Source organism: Corvus cornix, chromosome 2, assembly GCF_000738735.6.
Source record: "Corvus cornix cornix isolate S_Up_H32 chromosome 2, ASM73873v5, whole genome shotgun sequence".
In the NCBI taxonomy this organism is placed as follows: domain Eukaryota; kingdom Metazoa; phylum Chordata; class Aves; order Passeriformes; family Corvidae; genus Corvus; species Corvus cornix.
The window spans coordinates 43,950,727-43,973,268 of NC_046333.1; the positions used below are offsets into that span (position 1 = coordinate 43,950,727).

Below are 22,542 nucleotides of genomic sequence, written 5' to 3' on the forward strand. Positions count from 1 at the left end.
ATTAATTTACCTCCTGCCTTAGACTGCAGTTTAGGCATTAATCTTCAGATTGAGTCACTAATGGGGAAACTCATCCCCAATATTCTGGAACTGTTACATATTTTTTGCTCACAGGCTTTCTGTTCCCCAGACACTACCAAATATACTAAACAAATGAGCACTTAATGATGTCTTCTGGAGCAAAGTGTGGGTATCTGCCTCAGTGACAGGTGGGACATTGGCATTTTTCAAGTGGCACTCCGCTGTAGAAGAGTGGGCATCGTTGCCTTAGCACATGCCTAATTTTGAACACGCCAGTATTTCCACTAGTGTCAACCCAGCCACTCACATGTTGGAGTGCCTGTCTTCTGCATGGCTCCCTAGATCTGACACAGTGCCGATGTACTCAAAGTATGCATTACCTGGGTGAGGCTGTCACTGCAAGGGGAGAGTTCAATAGAGCCTTCTGCAGTGGCTCTTCCAGGTCTGTAATCTGCACAGAAGCCAACACCAGTACTGTAAAGCTGTAAGTAAAGGTTATACTGAAATAAATCACAATTGGATACAAACAAAATATCCTTCAGCTAACAGTTTTGTCATTGTATCCCTTTATGAGATATGATTTTGTTCATAAATCAGGCACTATATTTTTTCTTTCAGACTTGATCTTGCATATTGGTCTTGCAAACTGATGCTATATAAAAGGCAGAGTTTCACCAAGGGTCAGTGTTACCCATTGAGTTTTGTTTAAATTAGAGATCCACTTCTGGGTTTAACTATTATGATAATTAAAAGAAAGCTATCAAAATTTTTATGCTGGTGGAAAATTGCACTTCAACTGGACACTGTAGTCAGAAAAAACACAAGATATTCCAGAAGAAAAGAAACATGTGACAATTCCTGTGATCCACACTCAGTTCTTACACTTTCTTAAGTTACTTTGAAAATAAAGAGCAGATAAAATAGTAAAATGATACAGTAAAATCTGGCTACAGATAGCAGAGTGCGAATTAATTGGTAGACCTTGTTGCCTTGTTGGGGGAAACTCCCTTCCAGTAAGGCTGCTGGGAATAAATTCATATTTAATGAATTATAATTATCAACTCTGTGTTTAAAAAAACCTCCAGACATTAAGAATATTTTGTCCTGTACACAGTCAGCCAGGGAACTGCTGTTACTATCACTTGTCCTTGGGGAAGGGCAGGACTGAAGAAATGCTTTTTTCTCTTTGTGCACGTGGGTCAGCACAGAGATATCTCAGCTGCTGTTGGTGTTGCCATCTGCATGAGGCAACACAGTTCTTTTCCTTTACTAATGGCACCTGAAGAACCTAAGGTTAGGATCCTCTGAGCTGTGACACTGAACTGAGTCAGACACTCTGGGTTCAGTTCCCGGCTGGTTTTCAACATTTATGTGAGAATTTGGGCCAGTTCTTTGTCTCTTTTTCTTTCTCCCCCCACCCTGGCTGCATTGCCTGTTTGGACCAAGTACTCAGGATATGGAAGTGACACTGAACAATGCAAAAAAAAAGATCATTCCTTATAGTGTGTTTTTTCTTACCTTGCCAGAGAATCTTGGTGTGTCTCCAAGTTGGGAGAGTTCAGGGTACACATTTGATACAAACCACTGGAAATTTCTACAGCCCAGTCTCTTCTGTAGCTGAAGGCGCTCGGTGCAGTCTGGCTTCTCTGCCTTTATGGGGAAAGGGAGAAAGCATAAGGGCAACAAGCGTACTAGTGTATTTGTGTTAGAGATGCTAGGAGTGGAAATGACTTCACAGGAATTATTTCTACCACCTTTTCTATCCTGAATATTATAATTATTGATATGTATCTCTTATGAGTATGCAAAGGCGGAGGTTCAGCTATAGCCTTCCTCAAAATTTGTGCTAAAACAGACAAAGTCTGGTATTATGACAGCAGTGTTTCGGAAGCAGCATACATTGTGAAAATAAGTATTTCCTCTAAAAATGATTATTATACTGCAAGATAAGTCAGTCTTTGTCGTATTTTTATTTTAAAAAGTCAGGACCAAGTTGGATACTTGTTGCACTGAAATTCAGTGGGATTGTATTAGATTGCCGTTTAGTACAGAATTTTTCCTGCTGATAAAAACTCAATTTCCTGGCCTTTAACAGCCCAGTTACTGTCAGTCCTCTATGATCAGAGGGAATACGTGATGACAGAATTTAGCCCAAAATATAGTCTATTACCTATTATCTATTATCTGACAGTTACTAAATCTAATGAACAAAGGTGTTTTACAGCTATAAATGCATAAAACTTTTCCTATGATTTCTCTGTTTTCTTGAATTATAAAGACACAATATCAACTTTCAACTTTCCTGGTAGCAACTCTGTTATGAAAAAAGACAAATGCCTTCAACCCTTGGTGCAGCTACAGGCATCTGCACTGCAAAGGACTGACAGTCTGAATATTTGAGGGTATTTAGCACTAATGATGACTAACAGGGTTCTCAACACCTCTAAGCACTTACGTGTCTAATTCTTCAGTTTCAAAACCACACAAAACACTTTTCTAAATCTCTCAGTGCCCAAATATTAAAAACATCTAACAACCCTTAAAACTCTCTTCTCTCTTGCCAGCAGTAGATCTCCCCCTTCATGTTTCTACTTTTTAAAAATGCAGTTTGGGATGAGATTCCAGGAAACTGGTCTGGATTTCTTCGTCAAAAATTAAGATTGGCAACATAAGCAGAGAATTGCCTGTAAATAACTTTTTCTCAGACCAGCTATTTCTCTATATCCATAAGAAAGAAAGAAAAGGACTTTGCAGCCTGGAAAACACTGACAAATGAAGGGCCTTGGAGATCAAAGGTTGACATATCAGTCTCTAAAGGCAGGGATCAATCATTCCATGTGGCACTGTTTGCCAGCCCTTGTAAACTCCACAGGCAAAGCTCAACAGTTGCAGTATGTTAAAGAGAACCTCAGACTTCAGTGTCAGTCTTAGATTCAATAACCATAACAACAAAGTTTAGCAATTCTGCACCACACAAACCTGTCCTCTAGAGGTTTTCCTGGAAAGGGGGAAGAGAGAATTAAAATGCTTCCCCTAAAAAGAGATGTTTCTCATGAGAGTCTGCTTTGGCTGAAGAAGGCAATGGCAGTAAATCTCATTTTGTCACACTAGTTACAGTCTGCATCTGATATCAAATAAATGGTGTAAATAATGTAAAGAAAGTCATTGTCCCTGTAAACCAACCTTAAAGGAAACTGCTTGTAAATTAAATATGCAAACCACCCAAGAAGAGGAGCAAAAGAGGTGGTGGCTGAAGTAGAAGAGAGCTGGGAAGGGCCTCATTCATCTGTTTAATGCTCACACCGTGGGCATCCTATGCAAGACGTGATTCAGACCATAAACCAAGAAGGGTATAAAGCCACCTAAATGGGGGTCACTGGTTGTTTTCTGCCATGAGCAGTGGTGGTGGGGACGGCTCACAGAGAATTCGATAGTGGCCCATAGGTGGCTCTGCTCACCCTCTCAGCGCCATAAATCCCCCCAGGGCCCTTTGCAGCTGAGTGGCAATAATGTCCTTGCTTGCTTGTGCCTTTTGAATAACATCCCGCTGCACTGACAGGCTGAAAACATCGGCTGTGAAAGAAAGGAACACACAGAAAGGGCCATTTATGTTACGGTATGCTGCACACAGAGATCATTAAATTGATCATTTGAGGGAGCATCATATTCAGAAGGACTGGAACTATTCTGGCTAGAATAAACTCAGGCAAAAGGTCATGCTGCTTATAGCTAGCAAATTGTATCATTGGTGACTGTACTTTTTAGTAGAGAAAATTGCTTCTGAGCTGACAAGGAAAACCTTCAGGGAATTATTAAATTATTTAAAAACCTCACTGCCCATTTTAAAAGGCTTGGTCTAGTGGCTATAACCCTTTGTGAGTCAATTGACAGGCTCCTGGCCAGTGGAGTTCAAACCTGTAACACAGACAAGCAGGTAGGATCTTTTAAAATGATGTGAAAATAGAGTAAAAAGGGAAACACAATAGTCTCAGACTCTACAATTAGCAGGCTGACTGGAGAGAGAGGCAGATCCACTGGTGGAACATACGAAGGTCAGACTAGGTGACAAGAGAGAAGTCATACCAATATACAGCCCTCTTCCTCTCCCCACCATAATGCAGCTCCTGCTGGATTTGGCTTTCTTGGGTGATGGCCAGCCCTGAATGACTGAGGCGTGCAGGACTGAGGCATTACTGGAGCCAATGGTGCTCACCAGTGCGGATGAGCTCATTAAAGCCATCAGAACTGGTGGCAGCCTGGGCCGTAGCGATCGAGCCCTTGTTGAGTTTGTGATCTCAAGGAGTGTGAGCCTGGTGAGGAGCAAAGTCAAGACCCTGAACTTTGCAAGAGCAAACTTCCAGCTGTTTAAGGAGCTGGTGAAGGAGATCCCCTGGGAAACTGTCCTTAAGGGCAGACGTGCTGACCAGAGCTGGCAGCTCTTTAGAGCTACTTTTCTTACAGTGCAAGAACTCTCTATCCCAGTGTGTAGGAAATTGAGCAAGGCAGGCCAGAAACTGGCATGGCTGAGCAAGGATCTGCTCCTCAAACTGACGAGTAAGAAAGAAATGCACAGACAGTGAAAGCAGGGACAGGTGACCTGAGCAAAGTACAGGGATATGGTTCGAATGTGTAGGGATAGGGTCAGGAAAGCCAAGGCAAAGCTGGAACAGGACTTAGCAAGGGACATGAAGAATCACAAGAAGGGGTTCTATAAGTACATAGCTCAGAAAAGAAAGGACAAGGAGAGTGTACCCCCACTCCCCACCAATGACCAAGAGTGAACTGGTGGTGACTGATATGGAGAAGGCTGAGGTACTCAATCAGTTGTATTCCTCAGTCTTTGCTGGCAGTCAGGCTCTCTGTTCTCTCAAGACCCTGATCCTCTGAGTGAGTGGGGAGGGGGAATGAAGTCACTCCCTCTATAAGGATCTTCCCTTACAGGAAGCTGGGGATCACATGATGAAACTGAATAGAAGTGAAGGCTTCAGGGAGAATTTAGAGCAGCCTTCCAGTACCTAAAGGGGGCCTATAAAAAGGAGTAGTGGTTTTAAACTGAAAGAGAGCGGGTCTAGATTAGTTATTAGGAAGAAATTCTTTACTCAGAGGGTGATAAGGCACTGGAACAGGTTGCCCAGAGAAGCTGTGGATGCCCCATCCCTGGAAGTGTTCCCAGGCTGGATGGGGTCCTGACAACCTGATCTACTGAATGGCATCCTTGACCATGGCAGGGGAGTTGGAATTAGATGATCTTTAAGGTCCCTTCCAACCCAAACCATTCCCTGATTCCGTGATTCTATGAAATGCAGGAGTAAATATGAATGAGAAACTTTGCAGAGCACCTACCCATGCTCTGCCTAAATGCTTTTAGTCAATCTTTTTCTCCTTAAAAGCGCAGCATTGGTAAATGAACAGGAAGATGAATGATACACTTTCATTCAAAACTGCTCACAAGGTTGTCCACTGCTTTGTAGGAAGGATATGATTACAAGAAAAGGTACTGGAGCCAGAGAATTCCTGAGAACTGCAGCAACATTATTAACAACATTAACTACACCAACAACATTCCCCACAGCTGCAAGACTCCCAATAAACAAACATCCACTGGTTTGTAATACAAGGAATATACAGTTCTTGACCACCCCTGTACTGTACAGTGGCTTAAAAAACAAGTGTGGCTGTTCTGTAGTTATTGGACTGTGTGTAACCTGCAGATGGTTCAAGTGTAGTTGCATGCCAGGACTACACCACACACCTGCCTGCAAGCCTGTCCTAGCTTACAGGTGGCTGGGAATCCAAATTCCTGGAGGAATGTCTAATCAGATGTCTGTGCAATGCTTCTAATGAAAACATAACTTGTAAATAGGGGTGTGTTGATATCTGACTTTCTCAGTTCAGTTACTTCTGGATATGTCAGTTCAGGAAAAAACCACACCTTTATTGTCGCTAGACCACTCAGATATGTTCCCTTCCAGTAGGAGAGACACTACAATTTGCCACATGCCTGTGACTAATACTGAATACTCTCAGGAGCCATATGAGGAATTCCTTCAGTAACAAAAATGACGCTCTAGGAGGGTCCTTTGAGCACACAGTGCTGCAAGCTCCCACTTCAGATGCACCACAACCCTCTATGTACTATCAGTGAAGAAGCAAACCACAGATTGTTGGGGAAGCTGAAGAAGGAGTCATTTGGAGAAGAGGTTACACTCCACAAAATTTGATAACTTCTGCACAAGGCTGAACTTAGGCGCAAGCTTCTCCCTCTCCTTCCTGATCTGACAGCTTTTTCATTGGAAGGTTTAATAAAAAGACTATCCCCTGCACCTGACTGCATAGAGACACCCCCATTCCTATTCCATTCCCTTCACCTATCTCAACACAAACCTCAGAAACCTCTACAGATGTCTTTACCTTGCTGATTAAGAAAGCCACTGTGTCATGCTTGTAGAAGTTCTCTTTAAATGAGCCCAGCCAGGTCTCTGCTATTCGGATTTTGTTCCTCACAATGGCCTCTTCATAGGAGAAAGCACGGGGGAAGTGATTTCGATAGACGTGCCCCACTCGGGAGCATGGGATAATTTCTACAGAGCCACCACAGAGCCAGGTCTGAAACACAGGTGAAAGCACAAAAAGAGATTACCTTATTTAGATTACTTTTATCTGAAATGGAGAAGCTCCTTTACTCTAGACTCTGCCTCAGGAAATCCTGGAAAGAGCAGGAGCATTATTATATGCTTCTTCATACATTGCTCCCCACACTCACAGAGAAGATACTTGGCACCCAGACCTCTGATTTGACCCAGTATGGCTATTTATATGCTTTTATGTTTTTCTTTGCACAAACAGTACAGAGTGGTGAACAGATCTGGGTGCACACCTTCTCTTGTCTGCGACATTAAAGACACTATGCCCTTTGTGCCTGCAATTTTCATTGGTTTTTAGTATCAGTTACTCTTTGTATTCAGGAAAAATCAATGCAGAGGATTTAATATAAATGATTTTCTATTAAAACTACAGGTTGGCAAAGAAATAAAGCTACTCTCCCTTTGGTGTATGTTAACATGCCAGAATAGAAGAGGCAGCTTTCAGAGGGTGCCAAAAGCAATGACTCAGGCCTCAGGCAGATAGTGATAGCCAGCAAAGCTTCCTTCTCCTGACATAATGCTCCTAACTCACAGCAGCTGCATGTTCTTGTATAGTCCTAACAGGCTGTGGAGCATGGGGATAGATTTCTGCAGGGAAGGTTGTAGTCTCCATAACCCAACATGTTCTGTACTTTTTTTACAAATATCTTCTTGCCTTTCACTCAGGTTCCTTAACATTGCAATAGTTATCACAGCTTGATTATTTAATTAAGATCCTTACCCTAATAGATAGTTCCAGGTTTTCTGCTCCCCACATGGTCATGTCAGAATCATAAGCTCCAGTATTTTGGAAGTAATGTCGATCCATGGCCACCACTGCACCAGCTACCGCAGGACTCCTGGGTAGCAAAGTTTGGAAGTGAACACCTTGAGTTTTGGATAAGGGTTTACGCAAAGCATGAAAATTCCACCATTTCCATATTAATTCCAAAATTATTGAATACTGCTCCATATATGCTTGGATTAATTGATTATCTAACCAAAATAAAGAACAACTGGAGCGTTATTCTAGGATTTGCTTGGGGAAGGGAGCTAAGAGCTGAATTATCAAATAAGACTCAGAACAGTGGGGAACATTGCACACACGTACATCCAAAACAAGAGACAAAGAGATAATGATTAAGACATCGCTTTTAACTCTGTATGACCCGTCTTCTGCTTTCCCTACAAACCTCCACACCTTGTCTGGTTAGGTTGTACACTAGTTGTGTCGATGTGTGGAAAGTATTTGTCACATTGAAAGCATGACTCCAATCTAGTTAGAATGATTACTAAAGGCCAAAACAAACAGCACAAACAAAAAAGCTCCCTTCAGAATTATTAACTGAGCATGTGCAAGTAAACCACACCTCTCTCCTGTTAGCTGGAAGATGACACAGGATGACCCAAACTGTACAGTTTTGCTGCTGAGCTCAGCAAGGCACATTGTCTGATGGACTGTTACCTGATAGGGCTGATGGGAGACTGTCGTACCTTCTCTTCATGCTCTGGCACTGCTTCCCAATGAAAATCTAATTTCCAGTCAAAAACACCTCGATGCAGGCCCACAGAGTGATAGTATTGAAAAGTCTTCCAGTCTATGACATCTATGACAGGGGAAACGACACTGTTTCTGAAAAAGACAATACAATTTATTTCCAAAACCAAAGCATAAATTAAGTTCATTACTCTGTTAGTAAACATTAGCTCTCCTCTTTAACACTGTCAAGCACAAGCACTCCTCTAAATGCTGAGTGCCCTTAGTTTCTTTTTTAGGAGCTCAGGTGCTCAGCACATGGGAATACTGAGCATGCAGTGAGGAATTTACAGATCAATAATTTACTGATACCCTGTACCTTGAATTGTTATTTAAAGCTATCCAGGATTTTGTTCTGAGTTAACCATCAGAATTCTTACAAAGCTATTTCACATGGAGGCCCCAATCTCTGGTGCTACAGGCTCTGCATGCATGCAAAGTTTATAGCAGAAGATGGTTTTGGTCTCACACACTTTACCATCCTTTGATTTTCCTGTAGATATTGCACACACTTAATGAGTTTGTCACTTCAGGCCAATGAAGAGTGCACGTATTCTTAGTTTGTTCTGATGGCTGCTTTGAAAAAACATTTATTATTGGGTTCATAAGGCAGTGTCTGTATTTTATCGCAATCTTAGAATGCTCTTGCAAATGCACTGTCAGAGTGTGGAATCTACCTTTAAGAGCAAGAACAGGGCCATTACATGGTAAGTGGCAATCCTTGAATTCATTTCTAACCTCAGTTAAATTTGGATTAGTCTGAGAAGAGGTACTAGACATTTCCCTATGGCAAAGAAGTCACAGTATTTCAGAGTGTACTTGCACATCATCTTGGAATTAACTGGTAGTTCAGAACAGTCTTCAGTGTTCCTTGTTTTCAGGTCAAAGATATATCACATTTGGAAATTTTCAGAGTATGAATGAAATGGTATGAAGGACTGCAGGGAAAAAGTGTTGAAGAATAATATTATCCATTTCTTCTCTGTTATGCTAAAAGGATAGTCTCTGGTCTCAGTGCAAAGACTTGTCTACAGACAAAAGTTCCTCTGGAGAAAAATCAGTAATATTTAAGAGGGATTAAAGTACACTGGAAAAATTATTCTTGTTCTAGAGTAGGAATATCCATGTAGGAAATTATTCTGGTGTAGTTATTTCCCTAGGAAATAATTTCCTGTTAAAAAAGAGAGAAAAATGAAATGGTCAATTTGGGGGAAAAATGTAGATGTTTTTATCTCCTCTTTTAAGACATATATGTTGGTCAGAAATCACAAGGAGATAAATTCATTTGAAACATAATACTGTCGGTGAAGAAAGGACATCTCAGAAGTCTCCAGTGCAGTGAGACATTTGTACTTTTCCACGGCAGAGGCCAGAACCAGCTGAGGAAGATGGTAGCTCTGAGTGATGTTAATGTAATCTTGACATATCTTCTCTGCCTCTACAATCACTAGAATAATGTTTTTTCAGTATCAGAGTGGGGGGAAACTCCCAACTTTGTTTTTTCACAGTTGACATTTCCTGTAGAGGATTTTAGAAGCCCATGGAGAAACAGACTACTGCTTGCCAGTGATTAGTACAAAGATGAACCATGCAGAGGATTGCTTTAAAATGACTCAGTTTTGTTTCCTAATAAGAGCAGATTGTCCTATGATGAGCTTAAGCCAGGAAGATTTAAAATAGAAAAGTGATTTTATTTCTCTGCGCAGGTGTAAAACCATCCTTTATAATATGCAGTAATAGGCACTCTTAGAAACAAGCATCTGGTTTATAAACAGGTGAGAAAATTTTATGGTCACATGCAGCATTTGTAGGCACATACGTTAAGGCAGTGAGTTCCTGGCATCCTGTCACAGGACTCAAGAAGAAAGGGAAAGAAGTGATACTAAAAATAATACAGCTGATATCCTTCCCTGATTCTCCTAATGATGTCCCTGTGATACAGTTTTGTACCCATGACAGGAGAAACAACCCAGCTCTCAAGCCAGCAGGGGCCTTTCTAATGAAAGCTTTACTCACTAATGTCATAGGTTAGCAAGCATAGTCCCGGAAGGGATGTCCTTGCTAAGGGGTGCTTACAGTTTCCTCTGGGAACTGATAGAACCTATCAGCTGGCCAGTTTGAATATGGACAATTCTCTAAACCACTTAAAGTTGTGATCACCTCTGTGATCCACATTTAAGAATAGACAAACTCCCCCCCAAGCTCTCTCTCGTTTCCGGCGCTGGCACAGGTGGCTGCGGGCCCCGTGTGGGGGCCAGCGGGCCGCAGCCATCCTGGAGCCGATGGACCTGTTCCAGCCGTGGAACCCCCCCCACTGCCTTGCCGTGGGCAGTCGGAGCGGCTCGGCTCTCCCCCCTCTCCACCTGCGATAAGAAAAATTCAACATTCCAGCTGCAAAGCTGCAAGGCCGAGGTGAGATTAACCCTTTTATTGCTTGTGAAGAGCTGAAAACCTGAGGGAAGAGACAGAGGAGATGCTTAAAGCTGAAATTCTGTTGTGAAGCTATGATATATCAGAGTACCTGTTGTAATTTCATGAAGATATGGGGGGTGGAGTGTTCAACTCGTGAGCAAAAGCACCTGTGCTGAGATTGGCAGATGCTGACGCAGCTGTAATTCCATGAGAAGTTTGGACAGGGAGAGATGAACCAGATGAGGACTTTTGCTCCAAACGGGAAAGGAGAAAACCTCAGTCCCTAGAGATGAACCAGATGAGGACTTTTGCTCCAAATGGGAAAGGAGAAAAGCTCAGTTCCTAGAGATGCTCCCAGAGATAGTCCTAACAATGAAGATGAGGAAGACCCTTTGCTCCCAGGGAAGGAGAAGGGCCTCTGTTTTTGTTTCTGAACAGCTCAACCTTAAAATTGTACCCCAAAAAACTTCAAGAGTGGACCCTCGAACGCGGGAAACCAATTGCTATCTGTGTGTGACCTTGAACAAGCTGCAAGTCGGGGGAAGGGACTCACATGCAGGCAGAGAGACTCCTCTTCCTAAATGGACTGAACAATATTTGGAAGTGGGCGGCTGTCTCGTTGTGATACTGTTTTCATAGCATGAGCAAGAAGAGACTTCTCTTTCTAAATGGACTAAACAAGGTTATTATGGCAGTGGTAAACAGACTGAACATCTTAAGGGTTGTCTTTTCACATTGTCAGTGGGAGAAGGGAGGAAGGTGGGGGGAGGAGGAGAGTTCTGAAGGTGGTATATATTTTTTTTTCCTTCTTTTAGGTCTGTTAATAAACTTCTTTATATTCTTTCAAGTTTGGTGCCTGCTCTGCATTTCTCCTAATTCTTATCTCACAGAAGATAAACAGTAATGAGTATTTTAGACCAAACCACTACAACTAACAGCCTGCAAAGGAAACTACCTGCTTCTAAAAGTTACTAAGGGTAGTGTCCTTCTGGACTTACACAAACAGGCATTTCTTTTCTTTGATATGCTGGGAAAAATCCATCTAACAAGTTAAATGGATTTTGAATGACTAAACTTCAAAAATGAAAAGTTACTGTAACAGTAATTTCTAGAACCTGCTGCATTCTCCAGTGTACGAGTATCTGACAAGTGCCTGCTTGGGAGTGTGGATGCAGTTGCATAGTTCCCACCTCAGTTTGCTGCTGTTTGCTGAAACCCATACTACTGGTTCATCCATTCTCATTCAGACAGCACTGAGGACTTAATGACTGCAGGGTAGTTTATTTTACGACTTCAGAGTCAAGAGGGAAGTATCAGGAGGGCATATTTGAGCAGAAGCCAGAAGCAATGTAGACTAAACCACTGAAAAAACCTTGACCATGCAGATTAGACCACTTGAATTGATCCTGGATAGTTCAGACAGAGACAGTGCAAATACAGACACACACAGATATATTCTGGATCAGATGATCCAAACATTTCAGACTCTCCTACATTTTCACATCATTGCAGCCATTTAAAACCTGCCTTTTTTTTTGGAATCCACCTGAAATTTGTTGCTGCTATAAGACTCCAAACTCCAATGGTCCTTCTGGCATCAGTGCAATTGCTCACAAGAATAGGCACCACAGTAGTAGTTCTAGTGTTTGGGCATTGATTCTTCAAGATTCCAATTCAAGAAATATACCAGTAAGGACATAATGGATTCTGATAGCTTGGACACCAAGGAATTATCCAGACTATCTGCAAATCATGACATAGAAAATCACAGTGCTTAAGACAGCTGAAAATAACTCGCATGGTAGGTCACGTTCTATCCTGGCTAAATTCAACCATAAACCAGAACAAACTAAAATCTGATCTCCTTCCCCACAAAATTATACAGCAAAACCTGATAACTGTGTTTTAGAGCTAGTTACCCAGTAGCTTTTTCAGAATGCCAAGATTAACAGTTTTCAAGTGTATGTCTGTAAGAGTAATACTAGACCTTCACCTAGTGTAAGTGTAGTATAGTCACAATGTAGCTCTGCTGAAACCAATAGAAACACACCTTCTTAAAACTAGGTATTGGGAGTGTCTTTCTGATCTGAAATAGAGGAATTTAGTAACTTGATGTTGTATGAAAATTGGTCAATATTCAATTTTAATCCTAATCAAGTATTGCTTTACCCATGTTTTGGTTAGTATGATTTAAAAAACTAAAATAGCTGTTTTCTGCATATTTAGTGATGGTTTGATATTAGCATTGTTCTAAATGCAAATTTGCAGTAGATGGTAATTGGAAGATGTTCTTAGCTATTCTTGTTTTTAACTGGGTAACTGGCAGACAGCAGCTTCTCGGCACTTTGAAATGAAACACACACAGACAAACTACTTCTAATTTTACTCTGTGGAGTCTGAGGAAAGGGAGAAACAGGAAATTCAAATACAACTAGCAGCAAGGCTTTGAACTGTTTGACTAATCTGTAAATATTTCAAATGTTTGGAACTCACTCAAACTACAAAAGGTCACAATTCCATGAACAAGAGCAACCCAAACAAGAACGATTTCCTGGTTTGGGATTTCTTGACCAAATACAATTGCAAATGAAATGTCTTCCCATGACCCATTACAGTCAGCGTGGACATTATGTTCTTTTCTAATTTTAAACTAAGTAACATGGGGAGAGGAAGATTTAATTAATGTATCTGTTTTGAAGTTTTGGATAAACTTTTTTTGAAAGTGCTTCTGTATTGATTTATACTTTCTTTTGCTGGGAAGGGAACAGATTTTAACCAGTTTAAATCCTCCTTTAAATAAGGAGGAAAAAAACCAAACCAAAACCCCAAACATTAAAATTATGTATATTCCTCAACCTATTTCAGGGTGCATCACAGCTTGCAAAAATTAAGTAGCTAAGAAATCCAGGCAGTACAGGTTCTCTGTTTCTGCACACGGTCAAAACTTCAGTGAGTAACTGAGGACCCAAGCTGGTTCCACAAGATGCTGCATTTCCACTGAGAGCACCTTGCTGGCTAACTGAAGTCTTAGAAATACAGGCCACTTGAAATTAGGGTTAATAAGAAGATAAAATGCAGCGACAGGGAATGGCAAAGCTAAGTTATAAAGGATTACTTAAATACTGCCTTACAGACCAACTCCAGACTAACTTAGGGCATAGAAATAGTTTACTTGAATGGATGGACTATTCATATGCTAAGCACTAAGCAAATCTCTGCAAAGCAGAGTGCTAACAGAATGCTTTGGGAATGCTTTATTAAAAAAAATTTTTTTTGAACCTGCCTTTTTTGCTAAAATATTAGAATTTGTATGTAGAGCAGTAAAATCTGTAGAGGTAACCAACACCTTTTAATCCTGGACACAGAGGGCACTGAGCCATGAATTATGCCTAAATCTTCATTGCTCCTGTGTTTAGCAGTAATATTTGCCTTTGGCTTTAGACTCTCATCTTTATTTTCTTTAGCTCAACTTTTTTAAAATAGGTCACCTTCTGATCCTGATCAACTGTGAAAGATTGTAAAGAGATGGCTTATCTTCCCATAACCTACCATTAAATGCAGAACATTTACTGAATTTGAAATGAGTGTTATTGACAAATGGGGGGTATAAAAGGATTGAGCAAACACAGAAATCCCAGGAAGCAGGCTGTTACATGTGAAATGTATGGAAGGCTTTCAAAACAGGGAGAGCAGCCTGGAATTGCACGTGGGCTCTGAATGGATAACATCATGCTTTCTCAAGCCTGTGAGAAGCTAGAAAACAGATGGCTTATGTATTTGGTAGCTCAAAAAGCTGGGATATGGGCCACTGAAAAGTGGGGAATCAGAATAAAAGAGATGAAGAAGCTGTTCATGTTTAGTGCAAAATATTTCCCTTCTCTCTTGGGTATTACCGTAAAATCAGAACCACACAGAAAAATTTCTGGACAGCAGAACTCTTTCTATACCTGTATCTACAAGCAGAGGCTTCCATTTGTTCCTGATGGGAGCACACAGATGATGAAACACCTTTCCACTGCTATGCTAATTTCTTATTGTGTTTATCAGCATTTTCATTAAAGATGAGTGACCTTAAATCACAGGGCTAAGTAGAGACACTTTGAATTTTAGAAACCAGAGAATCTTTTTTAGATAATATCACAGGCTTCTGTTTCCTAATCTAATATTTGAACTGTGGTATAGGGAGTGCTCCAGCACAGAGGGAAACAGCCCTTGCAATAAGGAGCAGGGGAAAGGTCCTAAGGGCCAGCTACCCCTTTACAAACCACCCCTCTGTCCATAGTTATGGTGCCCAGGCCTCTTCTAGAGGTGGAATTCCTTGTCAAGGCTATAATCAAGGTTCATTTTGCTTTCATGCAGTATTTTCAGGAAATATGTTTTGGATTTTTTTTTTTTTTAATCACCCTGCTTCAGCACAGTGACCACTGTTTTTAGATCAAAGGAGTCACATTTTTTAAGGCTTCATGGCACAGTTCGTTATATGCCCCCTCTGCCTTTCACTGCCTTTGGACAGAATACAAAATAGCAGCTCTGCACTCTCCTGGAAACGGCAAACCCTTCCAAAGATGACCATAATAATGGCAGAGCTGCATTGTTATCCACCATGCTACTCACCTGGAATTGGCCTGGAACACAAACAGGTGTCAAATGGAATGATCTGTGGGGCATCTCAAGTAGTTTGCTAATATTGTCCAGGTACCTATGGTATTCATCCTTGAATAATCAAAATGTCAAGGAATGCTTTAGAAACCACTGAACCATTCTCTAGGCAACATACTAAGCTGATGCACTGCTTTGTTAGGCATGGTTCACAGAACTAGTCCCAATCAAGGTGCTCAAAAGTGCATATCCAATGATTTTAGAATGACTTAATACTTTTTTTCAGAAAAATAAATTTGATTGGGTTAGTGAATAAAGCCATCATGTCGGGAGATGAAATGTCATTACCTAGAACAAGTCAAATATCTGCCAAGTATTTTTGTATAAGTACTTTTATACCTGTAAAACTGGGATAATTTTTCTTGTATTTATCCTACAGTCTACTAAAAACTGGGAGTGTCTCTCTTGTTGTATGTCCAACTCACAGTGAGATCTCAGTCTGAGCAAGGATTTCTCAGCATCACTGAAAAACAGGTCACAATAATAGTGACACACTCTGATCAGGAGTCTAGAAAATTAGGCTTAATCACAAATTTCAAAGTTAAAACCAGTCTCCAGCTTCCTTAAGCCCCTGCAAATGTTTGAGCTTTGCAAGGCTGCATTTGTCCTTGCCAGCAAACAACTCACTCACTCCAGGTGATAAAGTGATTTCCCATCCTGTCTCTTCAACAAAAGTGCATAAGTTACAGCTTGATTGGTACACTAAAAAGAGGAAAGATGGATATTTCACCAGTCACTCTCAGCTTCTTTTCTCTGTGCTTTCCTCACTTGGGTAGTATTAGGGAGTGCACACGATTCAATTTAACAGCTCTTCAACTGCTAAATGAAGCCAAGTTGACTATGCTAATGCTTTACATTTCCATGGTGATCTCCAGGCAAGCATTACAAGCAATTTATGAAAAATCATGAATTAACTTCCTTATCAGGTCAGTGTTATTGTCACCATTCTTCAGCTGCAGAAAGAGGGACAGTAAGAGAAGGTGATTGCCAGGTGCCTTAGACTTTTTCTTCCCTATAGCAATGGAGGATGGCACAGGTTCTCCTCATTAGCAGTGGCAAAGCTTCCAGGGTCAGACACAGTGACTGATACAACATACAAAAAGAGATGGCTTAGCCTATACTATTATCCAATCAGCTTTCCACCTTTGCTTCATTAATCCAATTAGACATTAGTTAATTCACTGTTAAATTCTGCTCTCCTGGAGGAATGAATGAGCATATGGGCCCTATAGGGGAAGAGAATTCCTTTCTCACCCCTGGTGACAGTGTTACAGAATCTCTGAATGATAGCAGACTGGGAAGCTTTGCATTCCCTCATCAGGGATCATTTTTGGCAGTGAGTTTTTGACACTAGTGGAGTGGTGGGGGTCCTAACTTCTCTTTTGCTGTTGTAATTCTCCCTTCACTATAGCTCTCCTCTGAGACTTTTTGTAGCTCTTTTAATTTCAGCAATTTCAACACACTTGAATAAGGACTGGCCAATTGATACACACAGTAGTTTTGCTTCAACATCAAAAACAAGACTATAGTTCAAGGCAGAAGAATCATGAAGTATATTCATACTAAACCATCTAACTAGTCAGCAAACAAAAACCAATCTGCTTTTCCAAGGAGGACCTTTTTGAAAAGAATATTCCTGACATTTTAGGGCAGCATTACTCTTGCTTTTAGTATTCTTAATGTTTTCATTCCAATGATGTAATAATTTCTAAAAGGTCACATTAATTCTCTTATAAGCAAACATAATAAGCCATAAAAGCAGCTTCTTCCAGTGCCTGGGAACAGCCTTTGAAGGTGTTCAGTGTGACTATTTAACAGTCTAGTAAGAGTTTAAAGATTTTTTTTTTTATTTTATCCACTCTAGCAATTAATTTTTTCCCAAGTGACAAATTAATGTACAAATTTTTCTTTCAGAAAAGTCCCTTTAATAAAAGATTTACTGACATGTAAGCCTAGAAACATTTAAAACATAGTGGTTTTAATCTCTTCAAAGGACTGCATAGATGAGCTCAGCTGTACATTAGAGAGCAGGCCCAAGAACCACCCTAAATATGAAATACTCAGAAATATGAATCTCTACCTTACTCTGTCACTTTGCGGTCAGTGAAACTACCTGTGATTAGCTGGAACTGTCTAGGCTGCCCAGGAAGTCTGGGCTTTTTCTGTGGAGTATAAATGGTGGCCAAAAGGTAATGTTGGTACACAGCCAAACTGGTTTGGGAGGACAAAGCCTTTTATTCTTGGCTTCATCACTGAGACGGCTAAAAAGTAAAAACAATGGAGCCTTGCAGCAGTTTTCTCTGGTGGATGTTTGCTGATTTACAAACAAGTTGAGACTGAAACCTTTTTAATTCAGACCACCAGGAAGACTTCTTAAAGATATAACTGGAAACAAATTTTGAAATTTACACTGGGTGTAAAGTGAGCATTATCAGCTGTGAGACCTATCCTGCTTCCCACATATGAGAGTGATGCATATCGTGACAAGGTAGAAAATAAAATGAATGTGACCAGAAGCAAGAAGGTAACCAAGGAAGGATTAAAAAACTACCCAACACTTTCCAAGTACACCCCTTTCAGCTGAAATTAGCACATCCAGGGATATTTACCGGTTGCTGGAGAGCCTGGCCAGGAGGGGTTCCAGCCAACCCTTCTGACACTCGCAGTGCGAATCCATGAAGATAAGCACATCACCGGTGGCCCGTGCAGCTCCTAGCATCCGACCTCGGATGACTCCAAGCCTCTTGTTGCTTCGGATGAGCTTCACACCATCCAGCTTAGAGATGTATTCACTCAGAGCTGACTTCAGGGGCCCTGTCAGAAACAGAACAGTCACTGAAATGTTTTAGTTTTGATTCAAGCTGTTACAGAAAAGAAACAGGTAGTAGGAGATGCTACTTCTTGCTGGTAAAATGTTTCAGGGGCATTTGTTTTAAATGGCCAACTAAGCCACATTCCAAATATTTCTACAGCAGCATAATGTCAAAGAGAAGTAGAGACTAATGGAAACTGAAATTCACAAGGTATGAAGCTATTCCTGTGGGAATCTTAATAGCCTCCTCTCCTGTTTTCAGCAAAAGGTGGATGCTCTCATCATCTCATAAAATACACAGATCAGAGTGAGATACTACAGGTGTTTGGCTTTCCCAAGCACTTTGGATTACTTTAGCAATGTGGACTTTTCCACTCTATACTTCAGCCAAAAAAGTCTGGAAATTATGACAGCAGATCTGGTCCAGTGGGAATCCTAAGATTTGCACACTGTGATCTTATTTTAAAGTAAGAAAGTTCAGAGTGGTTGTAAATGATGGGGGGGAAAATGAAACATATTTCAAAGTTGAAAGGCTACGCTGAATTCTAGGAATGGAGAGTGACACCTGGTAGCCAGCTCCAGGCTCTGCTTAGCTCGCTTCCTGAGACTCCTCTTTGCCTTCTACTCTCCTCACACACTTCCTGAAGGGGGACAGTTTCTTCCCCGAAGTTTTAGAAAAAAGAATTCACATACAGAGAAATGGGAGCTACCTTGCTGGCTGAGATCGTCGACTAGGATGATATCCTTGAGGAAGGCCTTTGGGGCTGTATCCATAATGCTGTGCACAGTTCTCAGCAGAGTAGACCAGGCTTCATCATGGAAACAGATGATGACACTAGCAGTAGGCAGACTGGAGTCATATTTTTGCTGTAGGCACCTGTGTGGGACCAAATGAGGAAGACACTGGAAACATTGGTACAAATGGCTACTTTTTCCTCAGAGCAAAGTTGCGAGCAACACCTAAACCTTCAGGGGTGGAAAGCACTTTAGGACCTCAACTCACTTCTAAGAAAAGGAAGTACCAAGGTGTCCAAAACTGGAATACGAAGTGAAAATATGGGACTGGCACTATCAAAACTAAAATACAAAAAAAGGAAAGTGTTTCTGTGTTCTGGGATAGTTTCTTTTCTGCTCTGTCTGCCTCAAAAAATGGAGCTCCAAACAGAAATGGTCCAGAACGCAAAGAAAACCTAAAGATAATTAGAGCAGAGTGAGGGATAAAGCAGGTCAGTCAGCCTTCACCAATGTCCACATTTTCTCAAGTAAGAGAGAAAAGGGCAAACAAATGCAGTACCATTAAGACTAACAAATAAAATAACTCATCTGCACAACAGATCAGTATACCTGTGGATTACCTGACCAAGATCCTAGTGAATGAAGCCAGCATCTCAACTCTACATGGCAAAGACATGGATCCTTACATGGGCCATGAATACGAATATAGATATATTTAAGAAAGAAAATGTATTTTCACTATAAAGTTTGTACAGGTTGATTTTCCAATGAAAACGAATCACTGCTGAATGAGGCTCCCAACTGGGAGTCAGTGTGCAATCGAAACAGCAGAGAAGTCTGGAAGTGGGTGGTGTGGTGCAATGGTCAATCCAGTTGGGGAGCTTGTTCCATCGTTGTTTCTCATTGTTTTGGGCTTGGGAAACACCGGCTGCAGGGAGAGTCTGCCATCTTTTCTTTGTCTCAGGAGGCCATGTGGCACTGGGTAAGGAGAGTGCCCATCATCTTGTCTTTGTCTCAGGAATAACTGTGTATCACTGCCAAGCCACAGGAACATCCACCATCTTGTCTTTGCCTCGGGAATAACCAAGTGTCACTAATGAGTCACAAGAACGTCCCCCTGCCATCTTGTCTTTGCCTCAGGAATAACCACTGTCATTGCTGAGTCACAGGAACATCCCCTTGCCATCTTGTCTTTGCCTCAGGAATAACCACTGTCATTGCTGAGTCCCAGGAACATCCCTCTGACATCTTGTCTTTGCCTTGGGAATAACCACTGTCATTGCTGAGTCCCAGGAACATCCCTCTGCCATCTTGTCTTTGCCTTGGGAATAACCACTGTCATTGCTGAGTCACAGGAACATCCCCCTGCCATCTTGTCTTTGCCTCGGTGGCCATGCAGAGCTAAGTCAAGATGGTGAACACCTTTTGTGTGCAAAGCACCTTCTCTTTTTGTATACTTTTGTTTTTAATATTGCTGCTGTCACTGTGTGTTTCTTACTCCATTGCTATTTGCTTTCAGTAAATTGTTATCTCAATCCAGGCTGTCCTTTGTCCCTCCCTCACCAGAGGGGAACAGAGGAAGTTTAATTCCCAGCTAGTGTTAAACCACCACAATAACTCAAACATTTAAACATGACAAACACTTCCCATTCACCCTCACAGAAACTGCATATGAAAAGCATCTATTCTGGCGTGAGGATGCACATTTTCCAGAAAATGCCTTCAAATGCCCATTGTAGATATGCAAAGACTGTGTCTATATATCTGCTTTGCTGACATTAGAAAGAACATTTTAAAAATCTTTTCATTTCCCAAATAACAGTCATTGAGTGTCCTAACTCATTTCATCTCCAGCAGCAAGAACTTCTTCAAAGAATTACATGATTTGCTGGATATGGCCCATTGTTGTTTCAGCATTTATGTATTGCCAAGCAAACCATAATACAGATTTTACAGTGGTTGTTAAACAATTGGCTACTCAGTAGAAACTCACGTAAGGGATATAATTTTAATATTTCTATGTTTATTAGCATTTTACTTAGTGTTTCTGTTCATGAACTGAGGCCCTATGCTGCTAGACACTATCCAGACACAAAGCTACTAATCACTTAAGAGAATCCATAGTCTGAATGATTTAATTATGAATACACATAAATGGTTACTATAGATGCACTTCTGGGAAAATAAATTTAAAATTAGCACAATTTAAATAATTTGTTATACTTTTCAATAGTTCACATCATTTTTTTTTTGCATGAACAGGCAAGTTTTCTTGATTTCTACACTGTAATTAATCTATGTTGTCCTCGGTTTACTAATTTTGCGTAATAAATAATGCTGTTGCCTCACAATTTCATATGATTGTTTCCATTTTCATCAGGATCAAGAAAAGAATACTCTCGTGACTTAGCAATGAGTATTTTCAAGCAGAAGAATCTAGAGGTAATTAAGAAAAACAAAGATCTGATGTAGTCCTTTTACTACCAGGCAGCTTCTAACCAGAAACATTCTATAGCTATTAGCACCTAGTTGCTAGTACTGTGGTTATAGCAAGAAAATAAGGCTGTTGTGAAATCTTAATTGGAAAAGAATTGAAAATAACTGTGCTTGAATACATAACCTTGGTAGCGAGTGCTTAGTTGCCATGGAGATTGGCAAAGACTTGCAATATAGATATCTAATCTTCACAAAAATGCAAAAGGGTACTGGTATACAAAAATACCTTCCCTGTAATTTGGAGCAGTTTCATAGACTGTCCATCATAAATTGGCATTTCAAAAAGTCAGGGCTGTGACTGATATGAGACGTAGTGATTTAATCTGATTTGTGAAAAACAAGGAATTGTCACATGCAGCAATGAACAGAGAGCAATTCTAACAAGGCAAAGGCATAGCTGACAGGGACTCCCACTCACCTTCAGAAAAATGTTTCATTGAGATTCAGCTCCAAACAGCACTCCAGAGGAAGCTACACTTTTGTAATGTAACTTAAAACCTCTGTAGATACCTCGTGAGTTTCTTTTGCCTGGATATGTTTGACACTCAAACCCAAGAGAGAAAAACAGACCTTTCTTTTGGGCAGCACCCCCATCATAAAAATCACAATGGCAGGCTTGATTCAGCTGTCCCAGGAGAGTGTCAGTCCCAGCTGGAGCAACTGATAGCAGCAGAAAGTACTTTGAGGGATGAAGGTACCTCAGAGGATGAGCCTCTTTTGATGTGAAGTATTTGCCATCCAATTTCAAGTGAAATTAGGGAGATTGAGTCCATGGAGGTAATTCAGTGAAACATCTCTAACTGGTTGGATTCCCTCTAATTAAATAATAATAGACATTGTAATGAACAACATGATGCAAGCCAAAGAGAGACACAGACAATCTGATTCTGGTTTGCTCTCCTTTTACACTGCTGTAAAACTGGACTGACACAGGTGCGAGCCAGGCCCCCAGAGTAAACTACACCTAAAAATCCTCATTGTGGTTTGTGTGTTGTGCCATAAAGGACAGGTCTGGCTTAGACATATACCTCTGCTGCAGGTTTATGATCTGGATTTAGATCAGCCTCAGATGCTGAGATCTGGGGTTTCAGTCTGGGCTCTGTAAGCTGTGGTGTTGAGAGCTCTTTAGGCTGTAACTAGTCAGACAGCAAAATCCATCCAAGAGCTCTGAGACCATGGCTTAAATCTTACCAAGATTAGTATTAACTAAAGCTGTCTCTTGTTGTACGGCCCTTCAGCTGCCAAAG

At 40.9% G+C, this 22,542-nt stretch overlaps 1 protein-coding gene across 2 annotated transcripts in view; it reads right to left on the minus strand.

The window, feature by feature from the left end:
* GALNT15 (polypeptide N-acetylgalactosaminyltransferase 15) overlaps positions 1-22,542 on the minus strand; it is a 30,517-nt gene that overhangs the window by 4,139 nt on the left and 3,836 nt on the right. For both annotated transcript variants that reach the window (XM_039548517.1, XM_039548518.1), the window contains exons 3-9: positions 18,775-18,941; positions 17,862-18,066; positions 8,110-8,277; positions 7,387-7,504; positions 6,433-6,627; positions 1,540-1,671; positions 402-503 (exon numbers count right to left, since the gene is read on the minus strand). In XM_039548517.1, coding sequence (XP_039404451.1) covers positions 402-503; positions 1,540-1,671; positions 6,433-6,627; positions 7,387-7,504; positions 8,110-8,277; positions 17,862-18,066; positions 18,775-18,941 — 1,087 coding nt within the window. The remainder of the gene's footprint in view (positions 1-401; positions 504-1,539; positions 1,672-6,432; positions 6,628-7,386; positions 7,505-8,109; positions 8,278-17,861; positions 18,067-18,774; positions 18,942-22,542) is intronic.